The sequence below is a fragment of the Gorilla gorilla genome, chromosome 1, assembly GCF_029281585.2.
Source record: "Gorilla gorilla gorilla isolate KB3781 chromosome 1, NHGRI_mGorGor1-v2.1_pri, whole genome shotgun sequence".
Lineage (NCBI taxonomy): Eukaryota > Metazoa > Chordata > Mammalia > Primates > Hominidae > Gorilla > Gorilla gorilla.
In genome coordinates this window covers 105,488,626-105,509,158 of record NC_073224.2, presented here as the reverse complement: position 1 = coordinate 105,509,158, position 20,533 = coordinate 105,488,626, and the positions used below count along the sequence as shown (strand labels likewise).

Below are 20,533 nucleotides of genomic sequence, written 5' to 3'. Positions count from 1 at the left end.
CAAGCAATCCTCCCTCCTCAGCCTCGTAAAGTGTTGGAATTACAGGCATGAGCCACCATGCCTGGTGATTTACAGATTCTTCGGGTAGACTGAGAAGCAAGTCAGGTGTTACTCCCTTGTTCCCTAACTCTTCAAATACTTTTCTATCCACTTGCTCTTCCTGTCTCCCTTTAAATGCCTGCTATAACCTTTTTATTTTCCACTTTAGACTATATTTCCTTACTCATATAACATTCTACACACAGGTCCTGTGCATCTCACCTTTATTTTTATTTTTTAGAGACAAGTCTTGCTCTGTTGCCCAGGCTGGAGTGCAGTGGCATGATCATAGGTCACTGTAACCTTGAACTCCTAGGCTCAAGGCATCCTCCTGCCTCAGCCTCCCGAGTAGCTAGGACTATAGGTGTGTGCCATCATGCTCAGCTAATTAAAAAAAATTTTTTTTGTGCAGATGGGGTCTTGCTGTGTTGCCCAGGCTAGCTTTGAACGCCTGGCCTCAAGCAATTCTCCTGCCTCAGCCTCCCAAAGCACTAGGATTACAGGTGTGAACCACCTTGCCCAGCCATCTTTATTTAATATTAAAGTCTTGGCTAGGCACAGTGGCTCACGTCTGTAATCCCAGCACTTTGGGAGGCCGAGGCGGGCAGATCACGAGGTCAAGAGATCGAGACCATCCTGGCCAACATGGTGAAACCCTGTCTCTACTAAAAATACAAAAATTAGCCAGGCGTGGTGGCAGTCGCCTGTAATCCCAGCTACTCAGGAGGCTGAGGCCAGAGAATTGCTTGAACCTGGGAGGTGGAGGTTGCAGTGAGCCGAGATTACACCATTGCACTCCAGCCTGGAGACAGAGTGAGACTCTGTCTCAAAAAAAAAAAAAAAAAAAAAAAAAAAGGCCGGGCGCAGTGGCTCACGCCTGTAATCCCAGCACTTTGGGAGGCTGAGGCAGGCGGATTACCTGAGGTCAGGAGTTCGAGACCAGCCTGACCAACATGGAGAAACCTCGTCTCTACTAAAAATACAAAATTAGCTGGGCGTGGTGGCGCATGCCTGTAATCCCAGCTACTTGGGAGGATGAGGCAGGAGAATCGCTTGAACCCGGGAGGCAGAGGTTGTGGTGAGCCGAGATCGCACCGCTGCACTCCAGCCCGGGCAACAGAGCGAAACTCTGTCTCAAATAAATAAATAAATAAATAAATAAATAAAATTAAAGTCTTGATATATTTCTCTAGCTACAGGTATTTTTTACCTTCCCTTTTAAACTCAAAGCTCCCAGAAAATAAAGGCCAGTAAATACCATGCCAGGCTTCACTTAGAAGAAGGCAGCTCTAAAACAACCATCATCAACCCTGCCGAAGCTGTGCCATTTCTCTGGTTGTCTGACATCATGACATCACACCCTCTTTCTCCAGTGCCGTGGCTGCTAACATATAATGGAAAGAGCTCTGGACTCGAAGGCAAATAGGCTGGGGTTGAAAATCCTCATTCAGCCTTTCAGAAATGTGCAACTTATGCAAGCCGTTTATCCTCAACTGCAAATTGGGAAAAAACACTTCCTTCTCATTGTTGCTATGTGGAACAAATACCATCACGTGTATGAAAGAATCTAGCACAGTCTTTGATACATAGCAGTACTCAATATATGCTAGTTGAAGCCGGGCACAGTGACTCATGCCTGTAATCCCAGCGCACTGGGTGGCCGAGGCGGGTGGATCACTTTGAGGTCAGCAGTTCAAGACCAGCGAGACTCTGTCTCAAAAAAAAAAAAAAAAAGAAATGCTAGTTGAATCCTCATCACCTAAAAGGTTACTAACCAGTGTGTGTGTAACATAAAACTTATATTGTTTTATAAGGGAAGCAAAGAGTTCCAATTGTTTGAGAATCTTCCAGAAATACTTATGACAGCCTTTTCTGCCCCAATACCACTCCCCCCACTGTCATACACACATTCTAACAACTGGAGGGACAATTGAAAAGGCAAAAAGAAATCAGACTAGGACTCATAGATCTAGGCCTTCCAAAGAACAGGGAGGAACAGGAGTCACAAAACAAAGAACACCTCCTCTGGAGGGACTGTTGGAAGGAAGTTCAATGAAAGAACACTGCTGACGAAAGCCACTGCTCTCCAAGAACAATCCTTCAGAGCCTCACCAAATCTGGAATCAGTGCAGAACTGGGGAAATTTCATCAGATCAACCTGGCTCCAGAATCTGACTACAGCTAACAAAGGACTCAGACTCAGAGGCCTCTTCACAAAAATGCTAATAGAGTGAGTCTAAGACACACTCAAGAGCATGAGCAAGAGGAAAGATTTTGTAGAGTTGGAATACAGGTAATTTCCAAATATTAGTGACATCACCTTCAACCCTGGTGACCCTGAATGCATATACTTTGGGTAGGTGGAATAAGGAGGCCTAGAGATTCTTTAGTCCCTCTGGGAGGCTGTTTTCCACCACCACCCTTCCAGTGTCTGTTCTTGTATGTCTGAAATGTTAAGGTTACTTTTTTTTTCTTTTTGAGATGGACTTTCGCTCTGTCGCCCAGGCTGGAGTGCAGTGGTGCAATCTCGGCTCACTGCAAGCTCCGCTTCCCAGGTTCATGCCATTCTCCTGCCTCGGGCTCACAAGTAGTTGGGACTACAGATGCCCGCCACCACGCCCGGCTAATTTTTTGTATTTTTAGTAGAGGCGGGGTTTCACCATGTTAGCCAGGATGGTCTCGATTTCCTGACCTCATGATCTGCCCACCTCAGCCTCCCAAAGTGCTGGGATTACAGGTGTGAGCTGCCGCGCCCGGCCCCAGGTTACTTTTAACTGCCCAATATCATATAGTCCAGCTCCCTGCCTCCCAGCAGTCACCACTAAAGTTTTGCAGAAAGATGGATGGGGAACTCTTCTGTTCTCAGAGATCACCAAAAAAGGCTATTTCTGTTTCTTTCTGCCAACTCTGCCAAGCAAGTTCATTCCTGAATTTAATATCCCTGATGCAGATTGAGCTTGGTATTGGTAAGAAGGTGGCAACTCTTTCACTATGCTCTCTCCCAAAATTAGGTAGTGCCCTCTGAGCAGTAGAACCAGCATGGCTGCCTATGTGGATCTGTCCCTACTCGCAACTGTGAGTTGCACAGGAATAATAAGAAGGAAGCTTTAATCATTCCCTGCCACACCTTCGTAGGGCACTCTGATCAGAGGGTCACCGATTCAATGGGGACCACTACCTTTTAGGTCTGCTTAGAAACTCATGTGATAGCCTCAATCATCTTAAACAATCAACTTCTTTTTCTCAGTCTCTATGTTTGGTACATCCTTTCCTCTCCCTCTAGTCCACAGACTTTTAAGTCACTGAAAGCTCCTAGAAGTACACTTTTCAAAACTTTCAAGGGAAATACAGTTCAGACATTCTCCCACATAATAGTGTCTCAGACCTCACTAGAAAATTTGGCAGATGCCTGCCCCAATTAACTACGATTGGGATTATTACTGGCACCAGGAAGGCAAATAAGGATACTATCACCTCTTTTATCTCACAGACAAAAGAAAAACTCCCAGGGCTCAGCTAAGAATCACATCACAGTATTCAGAGGATTTTGCTACTGAACAGACTCTCCCTCCCGGCAGCTTTTACTCCTCAGGGAGCTAGACAATGTTGAGAGGTGCAGGAAAAACAGACTCCTCTCCTATATAAGCAGCTCTGCCACTAGAAACCACCAAACTGGAGCTGGGTCTCTTCCCTGGCCTCTCAGGAACCCAGGCACTGCCTGCATCTGAAGCAAGTCATATGGAGAAGAAGGTGTTGTAGGGAATAGGGTTAAATTGCTTTAGCTATTTATTATTACTATTATTTTTATTTTATTTTATTTATTTATTTTATTTATTTTATTTATTTTTTTTTTTATTATTTTTTTTTGAGACGGAGTCTGGCTCTGTCGCCCTGGCTGGAGTGGAGTGCAGTGGTGCAATGTTGGCTCACCGCAACCTCCGCCTCCCAGGTTCAAGCGATTCTCCTGCCTCAGCCTCCCAAGTAGCTGGAATTACAGACATCCGCCACCATGCCCAGCTTGGTTCATTTATTTTTGAATGCCAAGAAAATATGCCTTTGTGGGCAGGGCATGGTGGCTCACGCCTGTAATCCCAGCACTTTGGGAGGCTGAGGAGGGCAGATCACGAGGTCAGGAGATGGAGACCATCCTGGCTAACACAGTGAAACCCCTTCTCTACTAAAAATACAAAAAATTAGCCGGGCGTGGTGGTGGGCACCTGTAGTCCCAGCCACTCGGGAGGCTGAGGCAGGAGAATAGCATGAACCCAGGAGGCGGAGCTTGCAGTGAGCCGAGATCACACCACTGCACTCCAGCCTGGGCGACAGAGTGAGACTCTGTCTTTAAAAAAAAAAGCCTTTGAGGGTAACTGTTCTAAAGAAAATGAAAGGACTGGAAAGCAAAAGAAAAGGTGAAGGAAAAAGTCCTGTATTCAACAGCCTTCCCCTTCTAAGTCAGAGGAATAAGAAAAAAGTGACAGAAGACAATCTAAATTTTTAATATTAAATGACTCCTATGGCCTTCAAGGGGGTTCAGACAACTGAGGCTCTACACTTCACACTGGGAACCTAAATTCTCCTTCCAGTCAGACTGGAAGGGAAATGGAAGAGGCCTCCCCTGTTCCACAGCCTAACAGCTGGCCCCTAGGAAAAGTTGACAACTGACTGAGTTCCACAGCTCCCAACTGGGCAAAGTAGGGAATTCTGGTCTGAGTGACAAGGAATTGTTACAGGTCACGCAGAGCAGCAGCTGGAGAAGACACAGAAGATATACACATATGTTCTGTGTGACTGAACAGTTAAAATACATGTCTGCAGAGGACTCTCTGGGTAGGAGATGCTATCGCTTAACCTAGCTCCCCATTTCTTATCACCTCAAAAGATTCCAGGCAAACAACTTTCTACTGGCCTCCATTAAAGGACTTATTGGATCAGTCTCTGCTAGGACAGAATGGTAAAGAGCCCCAAATCAATCCCCTCACCCAGTTAATCACCATTCTCTTTTTCAAAATTTTTTCCATGGACTAGATAAATATGGATTGGTTTGCACCAATTCTGATATTTTTATGTGCTTATATTTTCATAGAATGGCTTTAAGAGATCATCTGATCTAGTGCCCTGCTTCCAAGCAGGCAGGCTGGCTCAATTTTCCTCCTTTTAAAGGATCCTTTATTTCCCCATCCCTTGCCTTTTTATTTTTTTCCTTTTTCTTTTTTAAGAGACAGGCTCTTACTCTGTTGCCCAGGTTGGAGTGCAGCGGTGGAATCATGGCTCACTATACGATTTCTGGTTGGGGATGCTTCCAAGGAGGAAAGCTTCTTCCTGGCCTCAAGCTATCCTCCCGCCTAGGCCTCCCAAAGTGCTGAGATTACAAAGCATGAGCCACCACAACTAGTCTCCTCTATCCTTTTTTTATACATCTCACAGTCCTTTGAGATGGATCCATAAGAGATGGAAAAACGGGTAAGGAAACCAATATCTGACATTCATTCTACAAGGTGAATTAAGATGAGACTGTCAAAAGTTAATGGAAAAGAAAGAAAGGTTCAAATATATTAAATATTATTTAAAGTTATACAGGTGTCCAGTAGAAGAAATAAAAATGACATAATTATATAAATGAGAGGTATATCCTCTAAAGCTAAATCCTTGTTTGTAACAATAAGTAAAGAAATAGAGGAACAAATGGCCAGGCGCAGTGGCTCATGCCTGTAATCCCAGCACTCTGGGAGGCTGAGGCGGGTGGATCACCTGAGGTCAGCACTCTGTGACCAGCCTGGCCAACATGGTGAAACCCCGTCTCTACTAAAAAATACAAAAAATTAGCCAGGCGTGGTGGCGGGTGCCTGTAATCTCAGCTACTCCGGAGGCTGAGGCAGAACAATCGCTTAAACCTGGGAGGCGCAGGTTGCAGTGAGCTGAGATCGCTGTAATCCCAGCACTCTGGGAGGCCGGGGCGGGTGGATCACCTGAGGTCAGGAGTTCGTGACCAGCCTGGCCAACATGGTGAAACCCCATCTCTACCAAAAAATACAAAAACTTAGCCAGGCGTGGTGGTGGGCACCTGTAATCCCAGCTACTCGGGAGGCTGAGGCAGGAGAACTGCTTGAACCCTGAGGCAGAGGTTGCAGTGAGCCGAGATCATGCCACTGCACTCTAGCCTGGGCGACAGAATGAGACTCCATCTCAAACAAACAAACAAACAAACAAAAACAACAACAAAAACAAACAAAAAAACAAAGAAATAGAGGAACAAGCATTTTATGTAAAGCTATGGTGATAACCTTCAGAACACTGAGATAATTAAGGAGGTTAACTCTGCGAGAACAGGAGTAGGGATGAACGGAAACAGGACTGCTGTTTTTCTTCCTAAACTCTTTGAGTACCATTGGATTTGTTACCAAATGCATGCATTCCTTCAAAAAAAAATTTTTTTTTTTTTTGAGATGGAGTCTCGCTCTGTTACCCAGGCTGGAGTGCAGTGGCGCCATCTCAGCTCACTGCAACTTCTGCCTCTCAGGTTCAAGTGATTCTCTGCCTCAGCCTCCCGAGTAGCTGGAATTACAGGCACACGCCACCACACCTGGCTAATTTTTGTATTTTTAGTAGAGATGGGGTTTCCCCATCTTGTCTCGAACATGCCAGGCTGGTTTCCAACTCTTGACCTCAAGTGATCCGCCCACCTCAGCCTCCCGAAGTGCTGGGATTACGGGCATGAGCCACGGTGCCCGGCCCAAAAATAATTTTTAAAGAGAGGTTGCTCCTCAAAAGAGACTCCATATCATCTTTGACTGCCTGTTCTGCTGTTGAGGAGTTCCTCCTCATGTCTTAACGTCTAACTCAAACCTTTCTTTAAGGATGTCTCAACTCATCTCTCCCCTTTGACCTCAATGGTAAAGGTAGAGATTGAGTACTCCTTTTTCCTTATAGAAACTCAGGGCCAGGCAGTCAAGCCAGCTCCAGCCCTACCAGGATCCAGGTAACTGCTGACACAAGGGCCCAGAGAGTGCGGGCATTAGGGGAGAGGGCATTCTCAAGCTACTAGCACGAGGGTAGGGAGGGCAGTGGTCTCATGGTAGTTAAGTCAATATTGATTCAGGCTGAGAACTCTGTGCAGAGCCATGGAGCTGGTATAAGCAGATTCCAGCCAGACAGCCCAAGCCAGCTATGGGAGCCGCTACTGAAACAGATGGCAAAGAAGGCAGCCTGTGCACTCACCTCTCTCTGAATTGTTCCTCCCTACTGCGAGTCCCAAATACACTTGGACTGGGTCCCCTCTTGTCCCATGCCAATTATTGAAGGGTTCCTCCCAAACCTCTTCCCCAAATCAAGGAATCTCAATTTGCTGCTTTGGATGGTGTTCAGCATTCTCATGGAGCGTGGACCCAACTCTAAGAAGAAAGCAGGGAAATGAGAGGAAATATGATTTCTGGTTGGGGATGCTTCCAAGGAGGAAAGCTGCTTTTTTTTTTTCCTGAGACAGAGTTTCACTCAGTCACCCAGGCTGGAGTGCAGTGGCGTGATCTCGGCTCACTGCAACCTTCGCCTCCTGGGTTCAAGTAATTCTCCTGCTTCAGCCTCCGGAGTAGCTGGGATTACAGAAGCTCGCCACCATGCCCGGCTAATTTTTTGTATTTTTAGTAGAGATGGGGTTTCACCATGTTGGCCAGACTGGTCTCGAACTCCTGACCTCGGGTGATCTGCCTGCCTCGGCCTCCCAAAATGCTGGGATTACAGATGTGAGCCACCGCGCCTGGCAGGAAAGCTTCTAATAAGGGGAATTATGAGGAGACTGCACCATGACTAACGACAAGGAAGAGAAAGGAAGTGGGATAAGATGACATAACTACTCCCAAACAGGCCTAGAATCAGAAAATGAATGGAATCTCATGTGCCCTTTCACTATCACAGGCTGAGAGAGACATGGCAGCAACTAGTTGCCTAAGTCTCAGTTCACTCCAAGTTCTCTTTTCCAGCCAGCTTCCTCAAAGTGCTTTCCCACAAACATACTTTCCACCTATAGAATCTGGAGTTATGGATCAAGTACGTGAGGAACAGCACAGAAAATCAGCCACTTAATGCACTGGGGAAAAAAGCAAAGCAGATGAAGGAAGCAGGCCTGGAGCTTGTCTTTCAAAATGACTTACACCCCTGGTTGTGGACTAGAAACATCTGACAGAAAGACTAAGGTGAAGGAAAATTCTCAGGATGACTAAACCACTACTAATAAATACCTTTTGCCTGAGGAACCCAAAATATTTTGTAAACAAATAAACCAAATCTGATTTTTTTCCCCCAACCCACATCCTGCTACCAATTTATTACTGCACTGATGCCTACAGAGCGTGGGCATTTTCCAAAAGGATCACTCTAGAGGTCAAGTGAGGAAGTCACATGCTGAACCCAGGAGTCCCGATTCTGAATGTACAAGCTCTTTCCATTGTCTCATGTTCCTTTTTCCAGTTATACCCTTACCCCACTCCAGGCCTGAATTCTTATGGAACCAACCAAAACTATTCTAGTAAACCACAAGAATAAACTGATTCCTCATGGATCTGGACAGGGGTGGGAAGGCACTCTATTCTGTGATTCCTTTAACAAAAGCCTAAAATTAAATAATCTGAAACAAGATTTCTCACAATCTCATTCAATTTCCACGCAGGCCTGTTCATCCCTCTTAGTGGCTGCTCCGGAGTAGTCAACCAAGTGTAATCTGATAGGGACTTCTTCAAAACTTGCTCCGGCCTTCAAAAACACCCTTCTGTCCTGAACGGCCTGAGGCAGCTGAGGCTCCCCCTGCTCACAACACATTTTTCTTCTTAGTTCAAGGTTTAGTTGATCCTGAAATAAGTGGTATGTGGAGATAAAGAGTGTGACAGAGAACACATGAAGCCCACGGGAAAAACAGAACCAAATGTCACAAGGATCAGAGAAATCCTTGAAACTCGAGGGAGGTGTCAAAGTTGGAAATCCTGAATGGGAAGGGCACTGTCAAATCTCTCCCCTACAGACAGAAACCTCCAGAAGGTTGGGTGATTGAGGAGGGAGAAAGAGAAGCTAAAGAAAGTTATAGGGATCATAATGCATCCCAGAGAAGGGTGAGGACTAGGTTCAAAGTAAGAATGTAAATGGTACTTTGGGATTGATGACAAGGGCCCGAGATCCCTTAAGGAGAAGGGAACAGGCAATTCTTGGAAGCCAGGAGCTGGCTGGGTAGGTGGGTGACGGTGAGGTAATGGAATCAGAAGCAGCACAGGAAGACAGGGATGCAATCTTTAGCTCAGGGAAATGGGAACCCAGTGCTGGAGTTGCACAGGGACATAGGAGGAAAAGTGCAAACTAGGAAAAGAGATAAAGGTGGAGTCCATGGAAAAGGTTTGGGGCAGGGGCAGAGACGACGAGGAAGGACAAGGATGGGCATTATGGGAGTCGTCTGATATGGAAAGGGTTCATGACTTAAAAAAAAGAATAATTCGAGACGTAGGCAACAGGGATGAGTGAGGGAGGGGGGAATCCCCGAGGCAGAGGGAGGAGCTAATAGAAGAGGAAGCCAAAAAGCGGAGGAGGACCCCAGGCCTGAGAGGAAAGGGTAGAGAAGGAACCCGGAGTGCAGCTGACACTAGGAGGGCAGTTTCGTAGTCGAACTCAGGTGGGGAAGACTGTGCGGGACAGGGTGGGAGAGGGACCCCCCCCCCCCAACAGGACAAAGGTGACTCATGAAGGAGGAGTAGCTTACCTCTGGGGGACCCCCGCGGAGGGGGTGCGGGCAGTCGCGGTTGGACTGCCGACACTGCCGCCTCAGCAGCAGCGACAGCTCCCGGGTTCCATTGGCCGCCTGCGCTTCCCTGACAGCGGCCGCGGCGGCTGCACCGGGCCCCGGCTGCGGGGCTGCCCGCGGCGCCGCCTGAGGGGGCCTTCAGGCTGCCACAAGTTCGACCGGGCCACACAACCTCTTCTTCCTCCCTCAGTACAACCAAGACCAAAAAAATAATAAAATAAAATAAAATTCCCCAGCAGGTCTCGATGTAGTATTCTTCTCCGGAGTCCAAGCCAAGCCTTTCTTCCCAGGATACGCTTTCCTGCTTCCCCAACGGTCAGGACCCTACCGATTCCATACTAATCTAAGGAGTCGGGTGAGCTGCCTGGAACATGCCTGTTCAGAAATAGAAAAGGGGGCGGGGAAAAGATGTTTGGAAGCTCTCGAGGGAGAGAGGGCGAAGGGAGGAGCTTACGGGTGGGAGGCGGGGCCAATATTTAAGAAGCGGACCTAAGCGATAGCGTTTGCGAGGCTAAAGAAGCCGAGAGAGAAGTAAAATTTGCTGCTTAAGTAGGGTGAGCAGGCGGCCGTGGGTGCCCTGTTAAAGAAGTATGGACATATGCATACTGAGTAACTAACCAAATTACCGTAATTGCAATCAATGACTTTTTCCTCTCCCGTATGCTACAAGACTCCCTTAGTAAATCAGGCCGTGGGATGGACGCTGGGTTTCTAGAAGGGCGCGCAGGAAGACGGCGGACGGGGAAGACGTTCTTCCTGACTGCCCTTTTCCTACTTATCTTGGAGGACGATGCGGAGTTTAAGCTCCTTAACATTTCGGGAATGGCGCGGTCCAACCGCGTCAGTCTTTTCGCCTTTAGAGGCCCAACTCGAGGCCGTGGTTCTGCCTCCGAGGTCACCACCTGCCTGGGCAGCCTATGACCTCCAGCATCCATATGCCCAGCCCTCCAGGGAGGGGCTGGACAGGGCCAGGTTGGGAGAGGTGAGTGAAACAAAGGCTTGGAGGGCACAATCCCTTCTTCCAAACAAAACGATACCATATTAGGCCAAACAAATAAACAAAAACACGCCATGCAAATGGGCCTCTGGTGTTGCTTTTGTGTATTTTTCGTTTGTTTGTTTTGTAAAGACAGGGTCTTGCTATGTTGCCCAAGCTTGTCTCGAACTCTTAGCCTCAAGCAATCTGCCGGCCTCAGGTACCAAAGTGCTGGGATTATAGGCCCGACCTCGCCCAGCAAGTTTTTTGTGTATTTTTCGGTTAAGATTGTTGATTTAGAGCCCTCTTTGTCCTCAGAACCACTATCTCAATGCCTTTCCTAGGGCTTTACTTAATATGCAATGCCCCTCATTACTGCCTTACTTAATACATTGAGGCTAGTTATTTGAGCCCGGGTCTTGAATGCCATCTTCCCTGCCACTTACAAGCCGTTTGATTTGGAATAACTAATTTAACCTTTTTAAACCTCAGTTTCTATGTCTACAAAGAAGACATATGGATGAAGTAATATTAGCCCATTACAGGGTTTTGTTAGGATCAAGAAAGTACAAGTTGCTACTATAGTACTTTATTATTAATTATTGGAATAATCATACAGGATAGATGATGAAAGAGTCACTGCTACAATGTTTAATTGGAAGGCAGAATAAAGTGTAATAGCTTGAAAATGCCTGTGTAAAACATGCAGTATATACAACAGTAGAACAAATGGGGTACCTAACCTAATTGCTGAAGGGACATAGTAGAGTTTAAGTTAATTTGGAAGGCGTATATGTGTATGGACACACACACATACACACACACACACACACACCAGTATATGGTGAATGAATGAATGGAAGGCTTCTTAGAAATATTGTGAGTCAGGTCTTAGAATAGATATTGGATATAACCCAGCAAAATAAAAGACAAGCGAGCATTCTGAAAGCAAAAAAATTGTATATTGAAGAATATAAATGGGAATTTGCTCATATCATGAGGAGAGGGCAAGCAGACAAGCTAGGTTAAAGCAGGTGTACAGTATGAAAGATGAACAAAGAATGGGGACAAGAGTGCCAAAGATAGTTTAAATTTGTCAGCTGGGCACAGTGGCTCACACCTGTAATCCCAGCACTTTGGGAGGCTGAGATGGGCAGATTGCTTGATTGAGCTCAGGGGTTTGAGACCAGCCTGGGCAACATGGTGAAACCACGTCTCTACAAAAATACAAAAATTAGCCTAGCTGGCATGGTGGCATGCACCTGTAGTCCCAGCTACTTAGGAGGCTGAGGTAGGAGGATCACTTGAGCCTGGGAGACAGAGGCTGCAGTGAGCCAAGATCATGCCACTGCACTCCAGCCTGGACAACGGAGTGAGACCCTGTCTCAAAAAAAAAAAAAAAAAAAAAAATCGGCTTGGCGTGGTGGCTCACGCCTGTAATCCCAGCACTTTGGGAGGCCGAGGTGGGTGGATCAGTCGAGGTCAGGAGTTTGAGACCAGCCTGACCGACTTGGTGAAACCCTGTCTCTACTAAAAATACAAAAATTAGCTGGGCATGGCGGTGGGTGCCTATAATCCCAGCTACTAGGGAGGGTGAGGCAGGGACTCACTTGAACCTGAGAGGCAGAGGTTGCAGTGAGCCGAGATTGCGCCATTGCACTCCAGCCTGGGCAACAGAGCTAGACACCATCTCAAAAAAAAAAAAATTCTCACCACTGGTCTGGATTGGGGGGAATCACCAGTCCACATGTTAGGCCCACCAGCTCTTGGCCAGCTTCCAATCAGCTGTCCCGCAAATATCACGAGGCGATGACCCTGCTTTAGCCTAGAGTTTAAAATGTCATGTATCCCCTCAAGGGATAACATTCCAAAAAGCCACAAGACTAGCCTTTTGAAACATTGTAGAAAGACATGTGACAACCTTTTTTATAGTAGGAAGTTTTCTTATTTTCCAATGACAGAAAAAATATCAGGAACATCTCTTCAAATTTGAAGCAGGAACTTTTTATAGCTAGTCAGTTATAGACCACCCTACTAAAAATACACACACACACAAACATAAGTAGAAGATTTTAAGTTTCCTATTTATAGCTCTAAGGGTTCATATGTATAAATTTCTTTCTTTCTTTTTTTTTTTCTTTTTGAGACAGAGTCTCGCTCTGTCGCCCAGGCTGGAGTGCAATGGTGCAATCTTGGCTCAAGGGACCCTCCACCTCCTGGGTTCAAGCGATTCTTCTGCCTCAGCCTCCCGAGTAGCTGGGATTACAGGCATGCGTCACCATGCCCAGCTAATTTTTGTATTTTTAGTAGAGACGGGGTTTCACCATGTTGGCCAGGATGGTCTTGATCTCTTGAACCCATGATCCGCCTGCCTCGGCCTCCTAAAGTGCTGGGATTACAGGCGTGAGCCACTGTGCCCGGCCCATTATGTATAAATTTCTTTGCATCCCTTTATGACTGTCTTTCTGCCATTTTCGGGAGGGTTTCTTTTTTTTTTTTTATCATCTTCTGTTTTTTGTTTTTGTTTTTTTTGAGACACGGTGTTGCTTTTTTGCCCAGGCTGGAGTGCAGTGGCGTGATCTCAGCTCACTGCAAACTCTGCCTCCCGAATTCAAGCGATTGTCGTGCTTCAGCCTCCCAAGTAGCTGGGATTACAGGTGCACGCCACCATGCCCAGCTAATTTTTCTATTTTTAGTAGAGATGGGGTTTCACCATGTTGCCCAGGCTGGTCTCGAACTCCCAACCTCAGGTGATCTGCCCACCTTGGCCTCCCAAAACGCTGGGATTATAGGTGTGAGCCACTGTGTCTCTACCAAAATCACAAAAATTAGCGAGACGTGGTAGTATGCACCTGTGGGAAGGCTTAGGCAGGAGAATTGCTTGAACCTGGGAGGTGGAGGTTGCAGTGAGCTGCAATCATGCCACTGCACTCCAGCCTGGGTGACAGAGTGAGACCCTTACACACACACACACACATACACACACACACAAAGACTGAATGCAGAAGCAGATATGAGAACCCAGTCTGACATTAAAGAAATTTCCCACTTTAAAAACAATGCCAATTGTCTCATTGATTTTTTTTCTTGTTTCGGAAAATATAGTTATTTTTCAAAAATGATTTAGTTCATATATATATATTTTATATATATATATTTTTTTCTTTTTCTTTTTTTTTTTTTTTTTTAAATTGAGACAGAGTCTCACTCTGTTGTCCAGGCTGGAGTGCAGTGGTGCCATCTCAGCTCACTGCAACCTCCGCCTCCCTGGTTGGAGCCATTCTCCTGCCTTAGCTTCCTAAGTAGCTGGGATTACAGGCACCCACCACCACACCCAGCTAATTTTTGTTATTTTCGTAGAGACAGTGTTTCACCATGTTGGCCAGGCTGGTCTCAAACTCCTGACCTCAAGCGATCCACCCGCCTCGTCTTCCCAAAGTGCTGGGATTACAGGCATGAGTCACCACACCCGGCCAAAAATATTTTTTAAATAAATATTTTGACTAAGTTATGTTTTCCTCCCCCTGATTTGTGTTTTTTCTCCTGTCTCCTTAGTTGTCAAATTGTAAAACTGAATGCCATTCTCTCCCCCCACATTAAATGTAAAAGCATAACATTTGCGGCTGGGTACGGTGGCTCACGCCTGTAATCCCAGCATGTTGGGAGGCTGAAGTGGGTGGATCACCTGAGGTCAGGAGTTCAAGACCAGCTTGGCCAATATGGCGAAACCCCGTCTCTACTAAAAAAAAAAAAATACAAAAATTAGCCAGACCTGGTGGTGGGTGCCTGTAATCCCAGCTACTCAGGAGGCTGAGGCAGGGAGAATTATTTAAAACCAGGAGGCAGAGGTTGCAGTGAGCTGAGATTGCATCACTGCACTCCAGCCTGGGTGACGGAGTGAGACTCTGTCTCAAAAAAGAAAAAAAAAAAACAAAATAAAAAAGCTTAACATTTGTGATATGCTCTAAAATTTCTCACTTCACCGAATCTGTTTTTAAAAGATTCTCTTTTGATTAAAAAAAAAAAATCACTCACCTCTATGTGAGATCCCAAGGAGCCACTATAGATGTAGATGGTTTTGCACTTGGATGATGGGTGACCCTATGGGAACCTATGCTATCCTGTGTACACACGAAGCCTCTAGCTTTGGTAGGAATGTACGTATATGTTTTGCACATCGAGGTGTGGGGAGGGCAGGAAATTACCAACAGAGTAAGATAATGTCATTTGTTTGTCTTGTTTACAAACTGGGGAAAGAAGTTGGCTTATTCAAAAGTCAGTAAAATACAACTCCAGTTATATCTTTTTTCCTTTTTTTTTTTTTTTTTTTAAGACTGAGTCTCACTCTGTTGCCCAGGCTGGAGTGCAATGGTGCAATCTTGGCTCACTGCAACCTCTGCTTCCCAGGTTCAAGCAATTCTCCTGCCAAAGCCTCCCAAGTAGCCACGATTACAGGCATGAGCCACCACTCCCAGCTAATTTTTGTATTTTTAGTAGAGACAGGGTTTCACCATGTTGGCCAGGCTGGTCTCAAAGTCCTGGACTCAAGAGATCTGTCTGCCTCGGCCTCCCAAAGTGCTGGGATTACAGGTGTGAGCCACCACGCCTAGCCTCCAGTTATATCTTAAACACCCTTGAGTTAAAGAAACTTTTATAAGAGAGTGAATTTTTTTCCTGAACAGTATATAGATATTTAGATACATAGGCTTTTTTTCAGGGTAATGAAAAAGAAGCCAGCAGTTATTGCTTGAGCCCCCTACTGTGTATGAATACAAACATTAACTCATTTATTCCTCATTACAAGCAAATGAAACAGATTTTATTCCATTTTATGGAAACTGAGCTTCAGAATAGTTAAGTCATTGTGGGTTTGTTGTTGAGACAGGGTCTCACTCTACCCAGGCTGGATTGTAGTGGTGCCATCTCGGCTCACTGCAGCCTCGATCTCCCAGGCTCAAGTGATCCTTCCACCTCAGCCTCCTGAGTAGCTGGAATTACAGGCGTACAGCACCACGCCCAGCTAATTTTTTGTATTTTTTTGTAGAGATGAGATCTCGCCATGTTGCTGAGGCTGGTCTTAAACTCCTAGGCTCAAGCAATCCTCTGCCTCACCTCCCAGAGTGCTGGGATTACAGGTGTGAGCCACAGAGTCTGGCCTGATTATTCCAGTAAACAAATGCCTCCCTATGAACTTTTTTACTTTTAGAGATGAGGTCTTGCTCTGCCTCTTAAGGCTGGGGTGTAATGGCACAATCATCGTTCACTTCAGCCTCGAAATCCTGGGCTCAGGCAGTCCTCCCACCTCAGCCTCCCAAGTAGCTAGGACTACAGGTGCATGTCCCATTGCCTGGCTTTATGAACATTTCTTTTCTTTTTTTATTTTGAGACAGGGTCTTGCTCCTCTGTCACCCAGGCTGGAGTGCAGCGGTGCCATCTCGGCTCACTGCAGCCTCCACCTCCTGGGCTCAAGCAGTCCTCCTACTTCAGCCTCCCAAGTAGCTGGGTCCACAGGTGCGTGCCACTATGCCTGGCTAATTTTTTTGTAGAGATGGGGTTTTGCAATGTTGCCCAGGCTGTTCTCGAGCTCCTAGGCTCAAGCAATCCTCCCACCTCAGCCTCCCAAGTAGCTGGAATTACAGGCCTGGCTCCACTGTGCCCAGCCTGAGCATTTTTTTTTTTGAGACAGATTCTCCCTCTGTTGCCCAGGCTGGAGTGCAGTGGTGCAATCTCGGCTGACTGTAACCTCCACCTCCCAGGTTGAAGCAATTCTCGTGCCTCAGCCTCCTGAGTAGCTGGGATTACAGGCACACGCCACCATGCCAGGCTAATTTTTTTTTTGTATTTTTAATAGAGGCGCGGTTTTACCATGTTGGCCAGGCTGGTCTCGAACTCCTCACCTCAGGTAATCCGCTTGCCTCAGCCTCCCAGAGTGCTGGGATTACAGGTGTGAGCCACCATGCCCGGCCAACCTGAGCATTTCTATATACTGTGAGATATATGTATCTGTGTTCAGCCAACTCTCTGTATAAAATGCTGAACAGATTTTTCACATAGGATGGAATCAGCAGGATGTTTTTGGATGAAGAAGTAGTACTACTGAGAAACCACAACATGAAGTAAAACACTTAAGACAAATATACAGTGACATTAATTCCCCCATTTATTATGCTGTGTGAATGTGTAGCATTTGCTTTAATTTCTAAAGAAGGCTGATTATTAGCTACAAAAATAAACAATAGATTCATTTATTTGAGGCCATAGACTACACATACAGAGTTTGCCTTGGTTTAACAGCAAAAGGTTATTTTTTATTTTTATTATTTTTTTGAGATGGAGTTTTGCTCTTGTTGCCCAGGCTGGAGTGCAATGGCGCAATCTCAGCTCACCGCAACCTCCACCTCCCAGGTTCAAGCAATTCTCCTGCCTCAGCCTCCTGAGTAGCTGGGATTACAGGCATGCACCACCACACCTGGCTAATTTTTTTTTGTATTTTTAGTAGAGACGGGGTTTCTCCATGTTGGTCAGGCTGGTCTTGAACTCCTAACCTCCGGTGATCCGCCCACTTCGGCCTCCCAAAGTGCTGGAATTACAGGTGGGAGCCACCGTGCCCAGCTATTATAGCAAAAGTTTATTTTAAATTTTAGTAAATTTATGATAAACTAAAATGAATACTAGAACTGGAAAAGGTAATGGGAGTGGAGAACGGGAAATTGTGGAGAAGGAGAAGAGTGAGGAATGGTAGGGAGGAAGTGGTACTCCCCCAAATCTTAGTTTAGGCCTTCATCTAAAAAACTGAAGATTGCTTAAACTACAGAGGAATAACTTGTTTCATGTTATATATTTTAAAATAGGGTGGAATAGGTTACTTTAAAACCCTGTAACACTCATTAAAATATCAAAATCATTCAGTGCTGTGGTATTCTAAAGTGAATGGATTCATCCTCAATCTCAGTCATGGTGAGGACAATATTTATTTGGATGAGTCTTATGTATTCTATCACCAGTGGTTTATTTTACCATATGCCTGTTACCTCTCATCTGTCTGCATCCTGGTCCAGTCCCTCATTTCCTTCCACATGGATAATGGCAACAACTGCCTGGCTCATTTCCTTTAACTCCAGTTTCTCCATCCTTTAATGCAAACTTCATGCCTTTCATTCATTCATTTATTCAACCAACAGATAACTATAATGGTTGTTTATTCTTAGTTTATTTTACTTAATTATTGAGACAGGGTCTTGCTGTGTCACCTAGGCTGTAGTGTAGTGGCATCATCTGGGCTCACTGCAGTCTTTTTGCCCAGGCTGGAGTGCAATGGTGCAATCTCAGCTTACTGCAACCTCCGCCTCCCCCATTCAAGTGATTCTCCTGCCTCAGCCTCCTGAGTAGCTGTGATTACAGGCGCCCCCCACCAAGCCAGACTAATTTTTTGTGTGTTTTTAGTAGAGACGGGGTTTCACCATGTTGGTCAGGCTGGTCTTGAACTCCTGACCTCAGGTGATCTGCCTGCCTTGGCCTCCCAAAGTGCTGGGATTACAGGCGTGAGCCACCGTGCCCGGCATTTTTCTTTTTTTTTTAGACGGAGTCTCGCTCTGTAGCCCAGGCTGGAGTGCAGTGGCGCCATCTGGGCTCAATGCAACCTCCGCCTCCTGGGTTCAAGCTATTCTCCTGCTTCAGCCTCCTAAGTAGCTGGGATTACAGGTGCCTGGCACCACACACGGCTAATTTTTATATTTTTAGGTTTCACCATGTTGGTCAGGCTACTCTCGAACTCCTGACCTCAAGTGATCTGCCTGCCTCGGCCTCCCAAAGTGCTGGGATTAGAGGCGTGAGCCACCACGCCCGGCCTCACTGCAGTCTTGAACTCCCAGGCACAAGTGATCCTCCCACCTCAGCCTCCTGAGTACCTGGGACTATAGGCACGTACAACGCCTGACTAATTTAAAAAAGCTTTTTTGTAGAGACAGGGTCTCACTATGTTGCTTTAACTCCTGGGTTCAAGTGATTCTCTTGCCTTGGCCTCCCAAAGTACTGGGATTACAGGGATGAACCACCACGCCCAGCCTTCTTCTAGTTTATTTCTCACTATTGTTCATACACATCACATCTGCCTGACGGGTCTCTTTGGGTTGTACTGCCATGCCACATCCCCACACCCGTTTTTCCTATAATGTCCTCCTCTTTTTTGCCTATCCAAGCTCTTACTTATCTTAAAGGCCTAACTCAAACTTGCCTTTTCCATGAAGCTTTCACAAATTACTCAGCCCAAACTGATGTCTCTGAATTTACAGCTCTCATGCGGTAAAGTATCACGACTTAGGTCTTTTTGTTTTATGATATGTCTTATGTTGTTTTGTCCTTGCTTTATTAGTTTGACTTGTGCAGCTAACTCCTACTCACATCTACAGGGAAGTCATCTCTGATTCTTGCCTGACACACACGATCTCTCTCTGGGCTCCCACAGCACTCTGTGCTCACTACTTATATAACTCACACCGTGCTGTGATCATTTATTTGTCTGTCTCCCCAGCTAGAATGTTTAAAGTTGGGGTCTGAGTAAACCAGCTTCTAACAAATGCCTGACATTTAAAAAACAAGAGGGAAAATATCAAAACCACAGTAAAGGATTCCTACTTCTGGCAGCATGGATAAGAGAAAGTGCTATCCCATTAAAATACAACTAGATCCTAGATAAATTAGAGCAAACATACTTTTTAGCACATTGCTGAGTTCATTAGAAAGAGAAATCACTAAAAAAAAAAAAAAAGTACAGGCCGGGCACGGTGGCTCACGCCTGTAATTCCAGCACTTTGGGAGGCTGAGGCACGCGGATCACGGGGTCAGGAGATCGAGACCATCCTGGCTAACACGGTGAAACCCCGTCCCTACTAAAAATAAAAAAAATTAGCCGGGTGTGGTGGCGGGTGCCTGTAGTCCAAGCTACTCGGAAGGCTGAGGCAGGAGAATGGCATGAACCTGGGAAATGGAGGTTGCAGTGAGCCGGGATTGCGCCACTGCACTCCAGCCTGGGCAACAGAGTGAGACTCCATCTCAAAACAAAACAAAATACAAATTTAAAAAAGAAAGTTGAAACCTATATAAAGGAAGAGCAACATGGAGTAGTAGAAGCAGGTTTACCCTGAGGACAAATCCCAGTGTCAGCATTGTGATCATAGTCTAAGCCTTGGGCCTAGGCCAAGGGAAGAGAAGAAAAACCTGCAACTCCTGAATTAAACCTGGACTCTTGAAGGGGCTAACATAGTCCCAGGTTTATGCAAATGCAAATCCTCTCTGGAGGGAAGTATTCCTAATTTAGGTCCTCAGAATTCCCACAGATTAAATTTAACAAAAATGAGTTCAAAACCCCAAATATAAAATAGGCAAGGCACGCTGGCTCACACCTGTAATCCCAACACTTTGGGAGGCCATGGCGGGTGGATAGCTTGAGGCCAGAAGTTCGAGACCAGCCTGGCCAATATTGTGAAACTCTGTCTCTACTAAAAAATACAAAAATTAGCCGGGTGTGGTGACATGCACCTGTAATCCCAGCTACTTGGGAGGCCGAGGCAAGAGAATCTCTTGAACCCAGGAGGCAGAGGTTGCAGTGGGCTGAGACTGCACCACTGCGCTCCAACATGGGTGACAGAGCAAGTCGCCATCTCAAAACAAAAAACAAAAAACCCCAAAATATAAAGTATACAAGTAAACAAGCTACCATGGACAGGACTCAGCAGAAAACAACA

The 20,533-nt window shown here is 45.9% G+C and overlaps 1 protein-coding gene across 6 annotated transcripts in view; it reads right to left on the bottom strand.

The window, feature by feature from the left end:
* PI4KB (phosphatidylinositol 4-kinase beta) overlaps positions 1-10,532 on the bottom strand; it is a 36,000-nt gene extending 25,468 nt beyond the window's left edge. For 2 of the 6 annotated variants that reach the window (XM_019022311.3, XM_019022327.4), the window contains exons 1-2: positions 9,773-10,171; positions 8,676-8,877 (exon numbers count right to left, since the gene is read on the bottom strand). In XM_019022311.3, coding sequence (XP_018877856.1) covers positions 8,676-8,683 — 8 coding nt within the window. In that variant the 5' untranslated portion in view covers positions 8,684-8,877; positions 9,773-10,171. Of the gene's footprint in view, positions 1-7,254; positions 7,428-8,675; positions 8,878-9,772 lie in introns of those variants that run through there. The other 4 variants (XM_019022353.4, XM_019022331.4, XM_055358225.2 and 1 more) reach the window with 4 other exon arrangements.
* Positions 10,533-20,533: the final 10,001 nt, after the last annotated feature.